The sequence below is a fragment of the Amphiura filiformis genome, chromosome 20 (assembly GCF_039555335.1).
Source record: "Amphiura filiformis chromosome 20, Afil_fr2py, whole genome shotgun sequence".
Lineage (NCBI taxonomy): Eukaryota > Metazoa > Echinodermata > Ophiuroidea > Amphilepidida > Amphiuridae > Amphiura > Amphiura filiformis.
Window position 1 is genome coordinate 52,046,341 of NC_092647.1, and position 18,959 is coordinate 52,065,299.

General features: G+C 37.5%; 1 protein-coding gene across 1 annotated transcript; it reads right to left on the reverse strand.

The window, feature by feature from the left end:
• Positions 1-14,239: 14,239 nt before the first annotated feature.
• LOC140141973 (uncharacterized) lies at positions 14,240-18,726 on the reverse strand. The gene is made up of 2 exons (XM_072163864.1): positions 18,710-18,726; positions 14,240-16,074 (listed from the first exon to the last, which is right to left on the reverse strand). The coding sequence occupies exon 2, from the start codon at positions 16,068-16,070 to the stop codon at positions 14,241-14,243; it is 1,830 nt and encodes a 609-aa protein (XP_072019965.1). The 5' UTR covers positions 16,071-16,074; positions 18,710-18,726; the 3' UTR covers position 14,240.
• Between the last annotated feature and the right edge of the window lie 233 nt (positions 18,727-18,959).

Below are 18,959 nucleotides of genomic sequence, written 5' to 3' on the forward strand. Positions count from 1 at the left end.
CAACATATCTTGCTTATATTGAGTAATTCTGATTTTGGAATCTACCAGTTTATTGATCGCGAAAGCCCAAGTAAAAAATCCGACTATGAACTTTGACTTTTAAGCAGAACTTTATCCTTTGACTTTGGTCTCTAAAACACACTGTCAATCATTGTTTATCAATCCAATTTAACCGCAAGTACCAAAGCATGGTAGTAAGACGCGCTAAATACTAAGAGTTTAACTTTCGCGCCAGATCAAACAGCTTCAAACGTGCCGCAAATTCCATAGATTGCTGTGTACGATGTAGTTAATGGTAATGGCACGTGCCCGGAGGATTTAAATCATAGCGAGATCTGGGCGACCAATCACAAGCCAGATGCATTTAAAGATGCATTACATCAATTTTAGTGTGGCCAGAAATTGGCCTAACACTCCATAGAGTCCCGTGTTAAGAATCTTAACCGCAACCCAAAGTAAGTAGTCCACTTGGGAAGCTAACAAACAGAGGGAGTACGGTGACTGAAAATATCAGATGTGAATATCTATCAATTGCACACAAATTAATACAAATCGGCGTTTTATGCTTAAATGTAATAGCCAGAGTATGCAAAATGGGCAAATGGACTACGGAGAAGTCTACCATGTTAGATGTATTGGACTATATCAGAAAGTAGCAGAGTTCGGATTTCCGGACTTTTTGACTAGTTATGATTGCCGGAAATCCAGACTTTCAAAGTGTCTAAATACCGTAAAAAATCCAGCAAAATAGTTCACAATCAAAAATCCTAAATTTGAGGGGCTCATTTTGAACAATTCCATGATGTTTTATACATTTTATCACATTTTCAAACTATTTGCAGTATTAAACATTGACAACTAACAATGCCAGCTGTTTTCAAGAAGCAAACCTGGAAATCAGGATATTATTGATAATTTACTTCGTTATAGGGGATATTTTTCTGGAAAAAAAGCGCAGTGATTTATAGTGCGCTACGCACAGGCACAACTCCTAGACGTTGATCCACAAGCCTCGGCACACTTTACAGGTTGCCATAAACCATTTAACAACAATTCAGGGACTTTGCTGCTTCAAGAGCGCACACCCTAGACATTCCACAAATAACCTTCGCAACCAGGATCAGCTCCCCGAGTTTCTTACAGGTTACAACGAGACAATTCGCAGTAAGTATAAGAAGTAAGGTAATTTCAAGCTTACTCAATTTTCCACGAGAGCGTACAAGGCACCGTCAGGGTTCGAACCCGCATCCTCTCGCACCATAGTCGAACGCCTTATCGATTGAGTTAACTTGACTGCTCATAGTCTATTGTTCCAATATTGTTTGAACAGTTGAACCGGTGTTTGTCGTTGCTATGCATGGGTAAATGGATCACAGAGAGGTATCATGCTTGTGCTTGTGTTTACTCCAAATCATTAATATGGAGCTACCAGATAATTCAGTACAGATTATAACTGTCTAGTTTCAGTTTCACAGGCATTTAATATCTTCCTTTTCTGATAAGAAATAATATGCAAAATTGTTGGTTCGGGAATAATAAAAATTCCTTTAAAAAGGAAATGGGCGTACCAAAGGAAACTGTCGATGATGTAGGGTATTACCAAAGTGATATAAGATTTTATTTTATTTGATTTTATTCGGTATCTCCATATTGCACTTACAACAATACAAGGTAAATAGATATAAAATGCATTAAGATAAATAACATATAATACACATAAAAACAAAGCAAGGAGATATCACAGGATAGCCCTTTAAGCCCAAAGGTTTATTTCCGAAGGGGTCCTTTATACATAGAAGGGCAAAAGGCATAAATAAAAACAAAAACATACAAATAAATATATTATACAAGTGAATATTAAAAGTAAAAAGTATTTAAACATGATTAAAATCATTAGAAACTAAATTTGGTTAAAAGATGAGTTTTACAAACTTTTTGAAACTTGGTTTATCAGAAATTGATTTGATTGCACTTGGTAAGTTGGCCCAATCCTGAATAGCATTATAATAAAAAGAGCCAGAAGTGATGGTAGTGGATTTTGGAACACGAATATTTTGAGCACTGTTTCTGGTACTGTATTGGTGCACGTTTGAAACTCTGGTAAAATTTGAACTAAGATAGTCTGGGCCAACTTCATAAAAAATATCAAAAACATGGTTCAACCTGAGTTGTTTTGCCCTATTTTGTATGTTAAGGAAATTAAGATCTTTAAAATCATCTTCTGTAATATGATACATGCAATTCTTATTTAAAATAAATCTGATAACTTTGTTTTGAGCAATTTGAAGGCTTTTACTCATCTGCTTATGTGTGCCAGAATGCCAACAAGAAATAGAGTAATCATACAAGCAAAGTACAAGAGCAGAGCATAACATTTCTTGATATTTTGATCAAGAAACTTTGCCTGTCTGTAAAGAAATTTGAGTCTAGAATTTACTTTTTTTATGACACCAAGAGAGTAGCGTAACCAGCGGGGGGGGGGGGGGGGGCAGAGTGCCCCCTGAAAAAAAAAAATGAAAGACAAAGTGCCCCTCTGACAAAAAAATGAAAGAGAAAATCAGGAGGGCAAAGGAAAAAGAAAAGGGCAAGGAGCCCTTTTCTAGCAAAATTCAGGGCCAAAATAGTGTAAAATACAAAATTTTTCCGCGCTACGCGCGCACATTGTAACAATAAAGCCCTTTTTTAGCCGGATAATGGGCGAAAATAGTGTAAAATACCATTTTTTTCGCGCTACGTCATCTCAATAAGGCCCTTTTCGGGAAGCTCGAAGACATACAGTCTCTATGTATTGTATGATGCAACTGCAATTTTTTTCGTCTGTGCCCCAAACATTTTATTTTGCCCCCCCTGACCAAGAAAGCTGCCTACGCCCCTGCACCAAGACCCATTTCTTCGCCATTCAAGCACTGGTCAATAGTAAGACCTTAAAGTATTTAACTGAGGGAGTAGCATGAATTGTTTGCCCTTCACACTCAATGGTAAAATTTTGCAAATTCTTCAATTTACGTTTTGTTCCAAAAAGAATGAGTTCTGTTTTACCCATGTGGAGAGACAATTTATTATCAATGAGCCATTTGTTACAGCTTTCCAGATTTTTGCTAAGCTGCTGCCCAATTTTTAACGGATCTTTATCAGAAACCAAAAGAGCGCTATCGTCTGCATACTGAAGGAGCATACAATCAACACAGTTGGGCATGTCGTTCACGTAACAAAGGAACAAAATGGGACCCAAGATACTCCCCTGTGGAACTCCACATGTTAAAGCCATAGAGTTGGAGTCTGAGCCATTAACATTAACAATCTGAGATCTGCAATTCAGATATGACTCAAACCATTTAGTGGAGTTCATTCCCAGAGCAGTAAGCTTTTGACATAAAATAGAGTGATTAACACTGTCGAATGATTTCTGGATGTCAAGAAGCCGCATTCCAGTAAACATACCAGCACTGATGTGGTTTCTGATATGATCTTGAAGATAGATAAGGCATGTGTCTGTGGAATATTTACCTCTAAAACCTGACTGAAATTTAAATAAGATGTTTTCCGTGAAATACCCTTGGCAATTTCATTTCACTTGGAAACACTTCAGTCCTGATAGAGAGATTAATAATAATAGATGTGATTGGAGTTTTAATGACCTCTGCAGCATCTTTCAGAAAACGAGCCTGCAAGCCATCTAAGCCAGTGCTTTTATCGATGTTAAGATTGGTTAGCTCATTATAGACAAAGGCCTCACTGACCTCATGGAGATCAAAGTATCCATTCCTAATATGACTGTAATAGCTTTGGAACCTGCTGGAGTTAACATCATAAAGACCACTTGGCTCAGGTAGCTCACCAACAAGTTTGGCAGCAACCCCAGTAAAGAATTTGTTGAAATGATTAGCAACTTCTTTGTTCTCAAAACACTTTTTACCATGCATCAATATCTAAAACCATATTGGTAGTCTTTTGTTTTGTTTTGGTACCCAAGCTCTTTGAGATTTTTCCAGAGCTTTTTAGAATCATTTTTATTTGCTTCAATCTTATGCAACATGTACTGTTGTTTAGCAGATCTTATCTCTCTTTGGACTTTATTACGTAACTTACAGTACTCTTTATAATACTCAGATATATGTTTGTTTTTATTAAATTTTGCAAGCAAACAGTCTCTTTCTCTGATGTCATCAATAATCTCACTTGTCATCCATGGTTCAGAGCGTTGTTTAATCCGAACTTCCCTTAGAGGAGCAACAGAGTCAAGAGTGTTCAAGAATATGTTACAAAACATGGACCAAGCTCTATCAACATCGTTACATAACAATATTTCAGACCAGTCAGTTTCAGACAACTTATCAATGAAAGATTCCTTGCTGTAATTCTTTAATCTTACTTTAACTCTTTTATGCTCGTTAAATGTTGGTTTGGGTGACTTCCTTGTACAGTACGTGAAAAAGTGATCACTTAACCCAGTTGTTACCACACCATATTGACTATTGTATATAAGTATTGGGAGCACGTGAAAAGAATGACAATGTTCGAATAATTATGTATGATTACGACGGAGTACACGAAATAGTAAATTTGTAACATAAGGTAAGAATGCAGCTTGTAGACTTTAAATAGAAACGTTGACACTTTTTTAATCATGCACTTGAACGCGTTTATACGGATATGTAAGAAATGACAATACTTTTGTGACCCCACAAATGACTTAAGGGGGTACTACACCCCTGGCCAATTTTGTGCCTATTGTTGCATTTTTCTCAAATATTATAGCGCATTGGTGACAATTAAGATATGCATGTTGTAGGGGCAACAAAAATTGAACCTTCTGAAGTTGTAGTCAGCAGGGCGAAAACCGCAAATCGCTAACTATTTGGTGACCTGCAAGCTAGAGGTTTTTCTTGAAGATATCTAAAGATGGGGCTGATATAGTGGTATGAGTGAGGGAATTCCATGCCCTTCCAGTTCTTGGGAAAAATGAGTTTTTATAGACGTCCTTCTTGATGAATGGAATTTCAACATGTAGGTGGTGGTTTCTTCTCAAACCCGCAGCAGAAGAAGTTTGAATATAGGCTTCTTTGTTGATTCCTACCAACTCATTTTGGATTTTGTAAAACATAGCTAAACGATTTCTCTCCCTTCTGACAGCTAGAGTGTCCCATCCGAGCACAATATCACTTGCGTCGTTTCAGACTACAAAAATTATGACGGAATGTTTCATCTCATACTATAGACCACTTGACATCACTGTTTATCAACAAAGGCGAGGGACTCGTCTATCGATATGCTCGAACGAGCCGCTACACTGTTCAATGGCTTTCCTGTACTATATGAAATGTGGCGGGCGATTTAAAATGCACGTGCCCTTAGCAGACTACGATGCGTACGCACACTGCAGGGCTGCAGGGCAAAGAACAATTGAAATTGCCATAATGCGCGCGCATACTGCCGGGCAATGACGTCAGATGCCAAGTGGTCTATACGCCATTAAAGGTCAAAAGTGACAATAGAATGGTGCGTAATGCGTACACGCTGTAGCGTGTACACCCAAAAACTTACTTTTGTAGGTCGGTCTGAGCTGAGGTATGATGGTTATTTGCTGCCTGTGCATGGCTCTATTTAGGCCTCGTATCCATAGGCTGTTCCCTTGTGGCTTGTGCCATTGTTCCTTGTTTACTTTTTCCCATGTGACCTGCCACACAGACAACGAACCGTAGCGGCCACTAAGCAAAACAAAGGTTCGTTGTCTGAGCAAAACAAATGTTCGTTGTCTGTGTGGCAGGTCACATGGGAAAAAGTAAACAAGGAACAAGGGCACAAGCCACAAGGGAACAGCCTATGGATACGAGGCCTTAACAACTGGTGCATACATAGGGCAGCACATTTTCCACCTCAGGCTCCCGACAGTTATATTTTCTCGCTCATGTACTATATTATTCATATCGTCAACAATGGGAAATCTTTTGTTCGTTTAGGGAACAACCCAAAAGTTTGATGAAACCCTATAAACTTTGGAAAGCAACGCGTTGCCAAAAGCTCTCCTCCTATTGGCTGGTTTAGCAACACGTTGCTTAAAATAAGCAACGCGTTGCTTATTTTAAGGGATTCCAGGGCGTTCCAGTTTCCAGAAAGCTGCCCAGACTATATAGTGCTTTTCTTCTTTTTAGGTCTCCACTACCATAGACTTCAAGTGCTGGTTGGGCATTGCAGTTTGCAGTCATATATTCTGTATTAGGTACACTGATGACAAGGTCTAGATGTTGCAGTCCTAGTAAGCTGTGACTGGGCCCGGGCTGTGGAAGATTTCAACAGGGCAAAATCCAAGTCATTCAGCACCCTAGCATGATACCTGCTTGACCGACGTGTGTAGGTAACAATTCCAGCGTCAATTCCAGAGGTTGATTTCTTCAGAAGGTAATCTACCAGAATAATGAACAGGAATGGTGCCAACACATCATCCTGAAGCACTCGAGTTGTTGCTTGGAAAAGCTCTGAGATACTTCCATCTACCATAACGGCACTATTGGAGTCTTTGTACAGCCCCTGGATGGCATTAACCACAACCTTTGGTATTCCATAATGCCGCAGCACTGAAAACATGACGGACCTGTTGATGGAGCGAAGGCTTTTTTGAAGTCTACAAAAGTGACTGTCAAGGGAAGTTGGTACTCCTTGAAGCCTTCCATGATCCTCCTCAAAATTACCTCAAATATGGGGTCTTTGGGTGACAGCGATGCTGAAAAAGGGGGTCATAACAGCCCTACATACGCGTCACCTCCAAAGTTGGAGTGCCCCCCCCCCCGGGGTTATAGCACAGTCCAATATTGTGCTGCCTAGTTGGTCTTCATGGCTGCTATTGCTTTGACTACTTCTTCACGAGTTGGAGGCTCAGTGATGATAGGAAGATCTTCAGCTGGTGCAGGAAGTTCTGAAGCTAATGTGCCACTGTCGTTGTTAAGGATTGAGCTAAAATATTCCTTCCATTCCTCAGGTAGTTGTTCATGGTATGGTTGGGGCTGTGTCATCCCTCATTTTAACTTTCATTCCTTTCCTTTGCGAGTATATGATTTTTGAGTGTATTTCCAGGTGGTGGTGTAATTCCCAATCTTGTCGGCCAGCTTCAGGTCTTCAATCTGCTTATTGATGGTAGCAAGCTTGTCAGCTTTATAAGAGTTGTTAAATGTTAAGGTGGGTTTTCAAGTTCCTCTATCTTTCTCTGGCTTGACGAGACTTTGAAATGGTGTACCGCTTTTTGGCCTCATCCCTTTCAAGTTTAAGTCTGATAGTTGAATCTGATACCCAACTTGGCAGTCCGCATGGCTCTTGCTTTCCAATAACTTTCCCAGCAACTTCACGAACCGCTGTTTCAAAGGTCTCATACCTATCAGAGATAGGTGTGGCATCATCCATGCTCAAGACCTGGAATCTGTTTGATAGCTCCAGCTGAAATTCCTCCTTTTTATCAGGATCTTGCAACTTCTTCCAGTTGAATTTTGGTCTCTTGCAAGGTTTTCCTTTGCGTGTTTGCAGACTGCACGGACGCTCACAGTGATCGAAGTCCACTTCTATTGGGTTGTCCCGAGTGGGTTGTATGCTCGACAATTGCGGAGAGAATTTACCCACTTGCTGTTTATTAGAATATGATCTAACTGTGCATGGGTAATCAATCCAGCTGGATGGGTCTAAGTCTTAGAGACGGTTCCTGGGTTGGGGGAATCTTATCTGGGCCGGTCTCAGATTGTACTCCTGGCCAGCCGCTCAACCATTAAGAGTTGTCATTGGTTGAATCATGGTAGCAGTATGGACCAATGACCAAAGGATGGGAAAGATGACTATCGGTTCATTCTAAATAAGCCTTAAATTAGAGATAGCGAGCCTTGTTTAAAATTAGAGTTAGTGTGCTTATTTAAAATTAGAGATAGCGAACCTTATTTCAAATTAGTGATAGCGAACCTTAGAGATAGCAAATCTTAGAGATAGAGGGCCTTATTTCAAATTAGAGATAATGAACCTGAGGGATACCGGGCTTGTTAAAATTAGAAATTAGGGCCTTATTTAAAATTTGTGATAGCGAACCTTAGTTAGATATAGCGTACTTTTAATAAATTGGTGATAACGGGCTTTATTTAAAATTATAGTGATAGCGAATTTGAAATTAGTGATATCGAATCTTAGAAATACTGAACCTTATTCCAAATTAGTGATATCGAACCTTAGGTATAGTGGACCTTTTTTGTAATTAGTGATAGCGAACCTTAGAGAGAATCAGATATAGCAAACCTTAGCGATAGCGGTCCTTAGAGATAGCGAACCAGTTGCTTTCTACCAATTAAGACAGCATGGTACATACAATTAAAAAAAAACACTTACAAAGATTCGTAGAAGCATGATTTTAGATTTTATTAAGCTTGCTGATGAAATAAAAAGTTAACAACATAATAATGAATCTGTTCATAAAGATTTTTTTAAAGAGAAGCAAAAGTGTAATTTGAGTCCTGCTGGTTTGTAGCTGTTTGTAAAAACGAGCTAAAACGGTTCAACTCAATATCCAGTGCACCACCATTGGTGTTTATCACGGCCACACAGGGGCGCCTCATTCTCGGCTCTCATGCGTTTCCAAATAACAATTGAATAAACCTTGCATTCGGTCATTTCAAATGTTTAGTTTTAGTTTTGGTCACGTGGTTTCCTATTATCCTGCCTAACCACTTGACTCACAAGATATCGAACTCATTGTTTCTACCTTTTGTTAAAAACTGAACATTTGTGTCAGGCAGTTTCGGTTTTCGTTTCAGTTTCTTATAAGTGGTGTGAAGAAGAAAATTATTTGATTTGAAGTTACATACTCTAAGTATACAAAAGAAATGTTTAAATTTCGCAGTGCAATATTCACGAGGAGAGAAATCGAGCATGGTAATCTACATTGAAAGACGTGGTTTACAAAATCGAATAAGCCTAGGCTATCACCTGTGAAAAAATATAGACCATCGAAATATTTGCATTCGACATTACAAAAGCGGCGACTGAGTTGTTATAAACAAACTGGCGACATTTCAAAAGTGGCGACTAAAGTGTTAGCGCTCCACAGACTCCGAGTATTAGACGTACAATATTGTATGTAACATATATACGTTATTTAATCTATTGCCATTCTATTTCCAGTAATGTTTAAGTTCTAACGAATGTTTGATGACGAAGAATCGATAATATGTTACATATAATATCTAGCAGGAAATAGAATGGCAATAGATTAAACAACGTAGATATGTTACATACAATATTTTACGTACAATAAAAAGTCTGAATACTGCTTTATAAACAAATTCGATCCATGTCCTTAATCCCATGTACCAGAATCAATGGAAGGCTAATATATATATATGACTTCCAATATAAGCTAATGACTTTTACTGAAGCAATTTTTATTGGAAATGAAAATAGAAGATAGAGGGGGAAAGCGAGAAGATAGAGGGGGAAAGAGAGTTTGGGTGTGGGGAAAGAGAGAGAGTGTGTGTGGGGGATGTAAGGGCAGGGAGAAAGGGAGAAAGGGAAACAGATGGGAGAGAGCATTGGAAGTGAAAAGGGAAGTGGGAGGAGAGCTCAAGATAGAGGAGATAACGAATATAGGGGAAGCGAGGAGAGGGAGAATGAGACACTTCGGGAAGAGGAGGTTATATAAGTGGGTGATATGGGAGCCTAGGTAAGAGGTATGAGTTGTGCTTAACGGGAATAATAAACTAATTCATAATCAAATCATCTCCATGAATCGTATATGTTTCATACAAACAAACAAAGCCCCCACCCCACCCCTCAATATACGCGCTTGTGTATATGATTTCTAGGCCTAGAACTCGGAGTGTAATATGCCACCACAGAGAGGATCAATTGTCGTCCACGAGGATAGATTTCCGATATCAATCATGATAATAATTATGTTTGCACAATAGGCTATTGTATACTTCTGGTTATATACCCTATACTGTGTCCTCCCAGCATAATAGTGTTATGATTGCAGACCAGATCTGCTCTACTTTTTAATCCCTTGATTTTTGGTTTCTGAACAAAAGAGAAACCAAAACTAAAGATTTGAAATGAGGGATTGTACATGTACCAGCACTTTAATAGGACAGTCCGCAGGGGCCATCGCGGGCAAGCAAGTTTGACTACGTTTAGCAAATTTCGACCGCGTGTATCGTTTTGATTTGCAACTTTTGAAAATGCACCAACTTTCAAATAGGCCTACCGGTATCAATCTTTGTCAATTTAGAGTGTTTGGTAATGATCAAATTGGAGTTAACAAGATTCTGCACACGAACTTATCAAATTGTCATAACAAGATCAGGTTTTGGTGTATGACTGGTAATCACTGGTTACATAACTGGAAACTTTCTTTATTTGAGGTGTTTAGATCTTAACTGGCACATGTAAACACTTTACAGCTAGTCACCAATTCATGGTGCGTGAATCACTCTATTGTGGACCATCATTCTGATACTTTTACGATCTGCGCATGCTCATTATCCTCTTTAACATTGCAAACTCAAGAAAATTCGATTTTTCGTCAGTTTTTGTTTTCAAGACGCAGGTTGGGTTTTCAATACGCACAGTAACGTGTTTGAACAACTATTTTTTGTTTTGTGTAAAAAATAGGTATTTTTTTACAAAATTGTTGATATAGTTTGATCAGCTCTTAATTGGCTGGCCTTAAGACGTCACGGATTAATATCAATACATTGTTTATTTTCTTTCGAGAATTGTCTTGTGACAACTCGTCAGAGGTATCACAAATTATTAATTCTATACTTTGCCTACTTTATTTAACAAACACACAATATAGACCAGTCAGGTCAACGATATCACTCTTAACCCTATTCTATTACCCCCATCAATTTCGTGCCATATTTACACAAATAATTATTATCTTTTGAAAAGTTTTGATAATTTATCACTTTTCTATCAACAAAAAAAAGTTTTTTCCTAATATAACTACCATTTACACATGCATGTTTTAAACATATTTAGGCCACATTTTGCCCTAAAAATATTTATTTTTATTTTTTGTAGAAACACAGAAGTGTATTTAAAACTTCATTAAAATGCCACATTGATGTGCTCATACACATCAAAAATGTAAATCAAAATATTTTTTCATAATTTGCATAAAATTCACATAATTAATTATTAAACTTGTTTTTCTAAAAGCTTAAAGTCCAAGCTTGCCAATGGCATGCCACTTTTTTGGGTTTTTACCCAACCGATAACACTCCAACCAATATGATACCTCCACACACCACTCAAACATACTACTTTTGTGGGGGACTGGGGGTAATAGAATAGGGTTAAGGGGATCTATTTTTTCAGTGTAGTGGTTGAAGCTTAACATTTCCCGCCGATTACGAGCTGATCAAAGTATACTTATTTGGTCTTCTAAACAGGAATTTGGGCCAAGAAAACAAAATCAAATTGTGGCTTTTTAGTCAAAATGCCAAAAACTGACATGATTCCACTAGGGATCTTACACACTTGAATATGATTGAACAGGGACCAATGCTGACAGTGGGGTATGAACTGAGGGTTCCACCTTTGCACACACCTGCACAGATAAGCAAGCAGGTCCTATCTGCAATAGCTGCCTTAAAGCCATTAGACAGTTTCTGCATTCTATAGTGTACACATATGACACATGGCAGCTATTGCAGATAGGGTCTTGTTGCACTAATACCTCAATGTCATCATAATCTAACAAAGCCTATAAGAACTTTGCTTAGACCACTCTCTCACATATTTCTACAAAACAATTTCACATCCATCTCCTGGTAATTTGGGGAACAATATTTACTTTGTACTGGTACAATCACATACCGGTAGAACTTATCTTGTCTTCAGATATTGGTTTAAATTGGGACTTGCTGCAGTAAACTCATTATTTAAAGAAACAAGGTGTAATCAAAGATACTCAGTTAGTATCTTTGGTGTAATGTGACAATAACATGATCAAGGGGAATGAGTTACACATCGACCCTGGTCGAAAATGAGTTTTACATAATATGTTTCTACTGAGGACATTCAGAGATTTCAGAAACTGAAAACCCCTGTTGATACGACTTTTGCTACATCAATTTATCAATCGCTTAAAACAATATAAACAAAAGAATTTTAACACTTTCTTTGCCAATATCTCAAAATCAATATCAGTGACATCCGACTCATTTCCTTGATCGCGTCACATATAATGACTCATCACATCAAAATATGACTGTCTTTGAAAATGTAAATTTAAGTTTTTAACCATAATGTACAATCCCAAAATTTAAAATTTGTTCCTTTTTGCTAACAGGTGTTTTTGGAATATTTGTAACTTTACACATTTTCCAATTAACACCTAACGGTAATTGACTAAAACCCCAAATAGACCTACAAATACAGTTAAACCAGTCAATGGATCCGTCTATAATACCGAATTTATTAATTCATTTTGAACATTTACTCATTGATGTCAGCACTGTTGGCATCCATTACTGCCTGTAGACAAGAACTTTTTCATTACATATCGTTTTGAATTTAGCAGGCAGCCAAATCCGAATTCAGCTTTTGGTAAATGTATGTTATGCATGCATTATTTATTAATTAGAGAACTTGGGATCAATGCTTTACATAATTGAGGCCAGCATGTTGATTTTATAATGCAGATCAGATGATAAAAGCATAATAAGTAATCAAAAGAGGGTGGCATACAGGGTTAACGGTGCATCGCAGTACATTCTACCATAAAAATTGATATGCTCTATAGTTAAAGCATTGATCCCTTGTTCTCTAATTAAAAAATAATGCATGCGTAACAAGAATTTACCAAAAGCCAAATCCGAATTTGTCCTTCTGTCGAATTCATAACAATATTAAAAAGGCAGAGACCCTTGCTGTTTAATAAACTAGCTAGGTAAGTTTTGAGTGAAAATTATCACAAAAGTGCCTATACTTTTAGTGTGTGTATGGTCCATCACATGTCACGTGGTAGTCTTGTAACCTAATGGTGCTGCCCATGGCCACTTGATGAATTGTTTAATTCAAATTAATCAATTCGATATTTATATAGACTGGTCCTAGTTATTGGTTAATTCTTCATTAAGTTATTGGTAGTTTTTAGTTGGTAAGAATCTTTTCTTGACTGGTCTTTCTTTTTTCTTCCTTCTTATGGCATATTTTTTCATGCCTGATCATGTGACTAGAATTGGAGAAACATGTACCACAATGCTGACATTGGTAAGGTTTCTCTTTGGTATGAATCCTTTCATGTCTGGTCTTGTTACAAATATCAGAGAAAATCTTGCTGCAAAATTTACATTTGTAGGGTTTCTCTTTGGTATGAGTCCTTTCATGTCTATTCTTGCTACTGACAGTGGAAAATATCTTATTACAAAACTTGCATCGGGGCTTGTCTTCATGGGTCTGTTCAACTGATTCCCCTCCCTGAGAAGAATCCCCATTGCAATCAGGTTGTTTAAGTTTCTTTCCTAACTGTTTAGGTTTCTTACTTGAATGTAATCGTTCATGTCTATTCTTGTTACCAGCCTGTGCAAAAGACATATCACAATATTTACATTGGTAGGGTTTCTCTTTCGTGTGAATACGTTCATGTTCAGTCTTAACAGAACCATCAGCGAAACACTTGTTGCAAAATTTACATTGATACGGTTTCTCCTTAGTATGGAGTCTTTCATGTGTAGCTATGTTTTTGTAGCCAAGTTTCGAGAACCCCTTCTTGCAATATTTACATTGCAAAGGTGCTCCTTTTGTATGAAAATGTTCATCTTTGATTTTATCACTTGAAGTGACAAAATGCCTGTTGCCATCTATACACTGGTGAGGTTTATCATTGGTATGAATTTTGTTTTCATGTTTAGTCTTGTTGCCAGCCTTTGAGAAATTCTTGCTGCAATATTTACATTGGTAGGATGTTTCCTTGGTGTGACTCTGTTCATGGTTAGTCTTGTTACCAACCTGAGAGAAAGTTTTGTTGCAATATTTGCATTGGTAAGGTGTTTCCTTGGTATGACTCAGTTCGTGGTGAGTCTTGTCATCAGTATAAGTGAAAACCTTGTTACAATATTTACATTTATGACATTTTTCATGGTTAGTCTTGCTGCTTTCACGTAAGAAACACTTGTTGCAATGTTTACATTGGAAAAATGCCCCTTTTGTATGAGAATGTTCATCTTTGAATTTATCACTTGAAGAGATGAAATGCTTGTTGCCATCTATATGGTGAGGTTCATCATTGGTATGAATTTTGTTTTCATGTTTAGTCTTGATGCTAGCCTTTGAGAAACCCTTGTTGCAATATTTACATTGGAATGGTTTCTCTTTGGTATGAATCCTTTCATGACTATCCTTGTTATAAACCTGTAAAAACTTTTGTTACAATACTTGCACTCAAAGGATGTTCCCTTGGTATGACTCTTTTCATGTTGAGACTTGTTACCAACATGGGTGAAAGTCTTATCACAATAGTTACATTTATATGTTTTCTTCTCTTTGCTATGAAGTTTTTCATGTTCAGTTCTATAATTAACCCGTGCAAAACTTTTGTTGCAATATTTGCATTGGTAGGATGTTGCCTTGGTGTGAGTCCGTTCATGGTTAGTCTTGCTACCAACGTGAGAGAAACTTTTGTTGCAATATTTGCATTGATAGGATGTTTCCTTGGTGTGACTTTGTTCATGGTTAGTCTTGTCATCAGTATGAGAGAAAATCTTGTCACAATATTTACATTTATGACATTTTTCATGGTTAGTCTTGCTCTTTTCACGTAAGAAGCACTTGTTGCAATGTTTACATTGGAAGGTAGGTTTCTCTTTGGTATGAACTCTCTCATGTCTGGTCATGTTACTAAGGCGTGAGAATCCTTTGGTGCAATAATTACATTGGTAACGTTTCCCTTTTGTGTGAATCATTTCATGTCTGGACTTGTTACTAGCTTGGTAGAAAAACTTGTTGCAATATCTACACTGGTAAGGTTTCTTTGAATGAATTATTTCATGTGTAGTCTTGCCCTTTGCTGATGAGAATTTCTTGTTACAATATTGACATTGGAAGGTTTTCTCTCTGGTGTGAACTGCCTCATGCTTATTTTTGTGAGTAGCCCATGAGAATCTCTTGTTGCAATATTTACATTGGTGAGGTTTTTCTTTAGTGTGAATCCTTTCATGGAAAGTCTTTCCGTGAGCATGTGAGAAACACTTAGTGCAATGTTTACATTGGAAGGGTTTCTCATTTGCGATGGTGTGAACACTCTCATGCTTTGTTTTTTCACAAAGCCGCAAGAATATCTTGTTGCAATATTTACACATATATGGCTTCTCTTTAGTCTCTGCAATAGTGAGATTCTTTTGGCAAGAATATTGAGAGTGATTAGACATCTCTCTAGAATCTCTCTGTTTTTGTACAGTTTGACCACCCGTACTTGAAGCTTTTGGTATTCTTACATTCCTTGCAAATGCATTTTGGAAGGAACTGTGCCGGTGCAGATGTAACCAGTTTTCATGACGTCTTAAATGAATTAAATATCTACTTATGTCATAACAAAATCTTTGCTTACAATACTTGCAAATATGAAATGGCAGACGATCCAAATCCTTAGCTGATAGATTTTTTGATTTTCTGATGTTAAAACTTGCTGCAGACACACTCTTGAGGCGAAATTGACCTCGATGAGGCATTTTAGAAGAACTTTGTTTTTTCTGAACTGTTTGGTTACTTGGTGAATGATCCAAATCCTTAGCTAATAGATTTTTTGTTTTTCTGATGTTAACACTAGCTGCTGAGACCCTCTTGAGGTCAAATTGACCTCGATGAGGCATTCTAGAAGAACTTCTTTTTTTCTCAACTGTCTGGTTACTTGGTGAACTCTGACCTCTGGTAGATCTGCACATTACAGCAACTGCCTGCTGAATGTACGGACGTGTCCAATGTTCATGGCGTCTTAAATGAATCAGGTATCTAGAAGTGTCATAGTAGAAGCTTTGTCTGCAATACTTGCACCTGTGAAATGGTACACGGTTCACCCAATCAGCTGATATGTTCTTCATGTTTCTAAAACCAAAAAACATATGAAATTACATCAATTAAATTGTTCATAAATACTCGCTATAAAACAGTGCTTGTAACGTACGCTTGCGCAACGCCAATTTGTTTGTATTCGCATGCGCGTTTGCGCATTTTGTTTTTATAATATATTTTTAATATTTTCCGTGTTTATCGTGCTTGATTTGTATACGCTCTGCCCGCTTGCTCATGTGTAGCTTATGTGTCGCTTGCGTGTCGCTCTCACCATTCACCCACACTCGGGCCGCTCACGTTTTAATCATGTTTTAAATGTTTCTATCGTGTAGGCTTCATAACACCATATTGTCACCTGACAAAGGGCGAGGCCTGAAATTTTGTGTAAATTATATTCTTTTATGATATGTGACACGATCTGGTCCATGGGGGCCAAAGGCGGCAAATTTGAAACTGAGATAAAGGTAAAAATATGGAGTAAAAAACAATAAAATACATAAGAAAATAGGCATCAAACAACTTCATAACTTTAGAACCAAGTATGCTAGACCTTTGGTGTTTTCAGTAAATGATAGCCTATTGTTTGTATAATGTAATAATTACAGTAACTTGATTTTCGAAAATGCCTCCTTTGGCCCCCATGTACCAGATCGTGTCACATATTATAATTATTCTTCTATGTGTTTGCTTTCTTCATTAAATTTCGACGCAGTTAATTTTCTACCATTTAGCAGGCCTTGTGTTTTAGATTTTTACAGGCAAGCTGTCAAACAGCTCCCTTGGAGTATTACGGAGAGCTGTTCAAATCACTCCCTTGATATTTTTAAGAAGACTTTTAGAAGAGTGGTCGTCCTCTTATCCATGAGAGTGGTGGGTGAGCTAGGAGAGCCCTCACCTACCCCTAGTCCGAATAATCAGACCCAGAACAAAATATTAATTTCTGACATGATCCTGTTCTGGGTCTGAACTGTTTCCATATGAAATCTCGATGGCAAATTGGACAATAGAAGCACATGGTTCTACGTGACAGCTTTTTAATCCCTATTCATGTTACGTGAATCACGCTATTGTGGACCATCCTTCTGATACTTGAGTGTTTGGACAAGCGGAACGGTCTTTTATCTACCTCTCTGTTTGTAAACAAACCAGGAGGTCGAAATTGTCCTCCTCGCCGAATACGAAAGTCAGCGTAATAGTACGGCACTAACCTACCCCCAAGCTCTTGCCTAAACACCTATGCTTGAAATTGTAATTAATACTTTATTATTTATCCAGAATAAATAAAAATTCATTAGCACATGATCCAAATCGGCGCACCCAAATTGAGATGGCACTTCAGTGCAAACTTAAATAGGGCAGCACCAATACGAAAATGTCATACTGATAAATGACGTGTATGTTTTGCCCGGTTTTTTAAGTTTGCGTTGCGAACTACAGAGAGCCATACCTGTACATGTATCTCACAGCCAGTTTCGAAAAAGAGTAGGGTGTTAACCCCTGACTGTTCCCAACCCACCCCGGTGTTCAAATGGACCCCAATGGAAATAAGCTTCAATAGAGGCTTTCTTGGGTTATCCAGGGTTGTCAAAACCCAAACAAATAAAAAAACAAAAAAACAAAAACAAAAAAAACAGAGTAACGATACTACACAAAGCAAGACATGGCCTCCTGGCGAGTGACACCCCCGGCATGGTCATGATATGATGGACAATGACATCATTGATTTATTTTATTTTTTTAAAGATAATATAATATAGGTATGCCAGGCAAACACATTTGCTAGTCAGCCAAATTCGCCGACAATGTCAATGCATTTTTACATAGAAATTTAAAACAACTGGCAAGAAAGAAACCTACATAAATATGTTTTCTATACTTCACTTGACCCAAATATATGATTTTTATGGTGATAAGTCACTCGCACATGGAATTTTAGAGGGATTTTGATAGCAGTTCCATTAAAAAAAGCTGCTATCATCATGAGACTAAGATCTAGAAACACTCCCGAAATGCCGATTTGGGGAATTTTGCTAGCTGAATCTTTTTGACATGTTGTTTGATGAAAGTCAATCTTTGACAAGATGTAACTTTGCTACGGAAAGTGCTATGAAAAAAAGGTTTTAATTTTTGGCTTTGTTTACTCAAGGGCTTTAAAGGGGCATTTCGTGATCCACAGCCTCATCCCCCCACTTTTCCCAAAAAAAGTTGAGATTTTTACACCACTGGATACCTCTGGCTACATTATAATGTTTATGTACCAAATATTTCTTGCAGATTAATTCGTTTAGCAAAAATATCGCCAAATTTGAATTTCGTTCTGGTGCACCAGAACGAAATTACAACACATTGTCTATGGAGCAGTGAATACACATAAATCATGCATAACTCGCAAACGCAAACTCAGAATCCACTGAAATTTTGGGAATAAGCTTTTTTCGTGGATATCTACCGAAAAATGTCATAAAAAGAGGATGCTAGGATCACGAAATACTCCTTTAATTTGATATATAAAATGATGCAGTTTGATGGCAAATTTGAATTCACCTAGCATACCTATATAATATCATCTTTTTTTTAAATAAGCTTCAATATTAACATTCACAAGAGTTTTAATTACAATTCTCTTTATCCTGATATAAGACTGCCAGACAATTATGTGGCATTTTACCTGTTTCCTTGCACTGACTTCTGTTACTGTATTTTAATGAAATTATTCTATCAAAAAAGCCACTCTGCTCATGTGCTTCCCAAATCCCAATCCATTGACAATGACAGGTCTGCAAATTGATTTTGATTTAGCGCTAATTCACAGCGCGCATGCCAAGCATGTTACGGGCGCACAACACTTTGCAACATAAAAGGCAGGTAAAAGGTTTTGAAGTTTTGAAACGCTTTAATTTTGGGGATAAATTTATTAG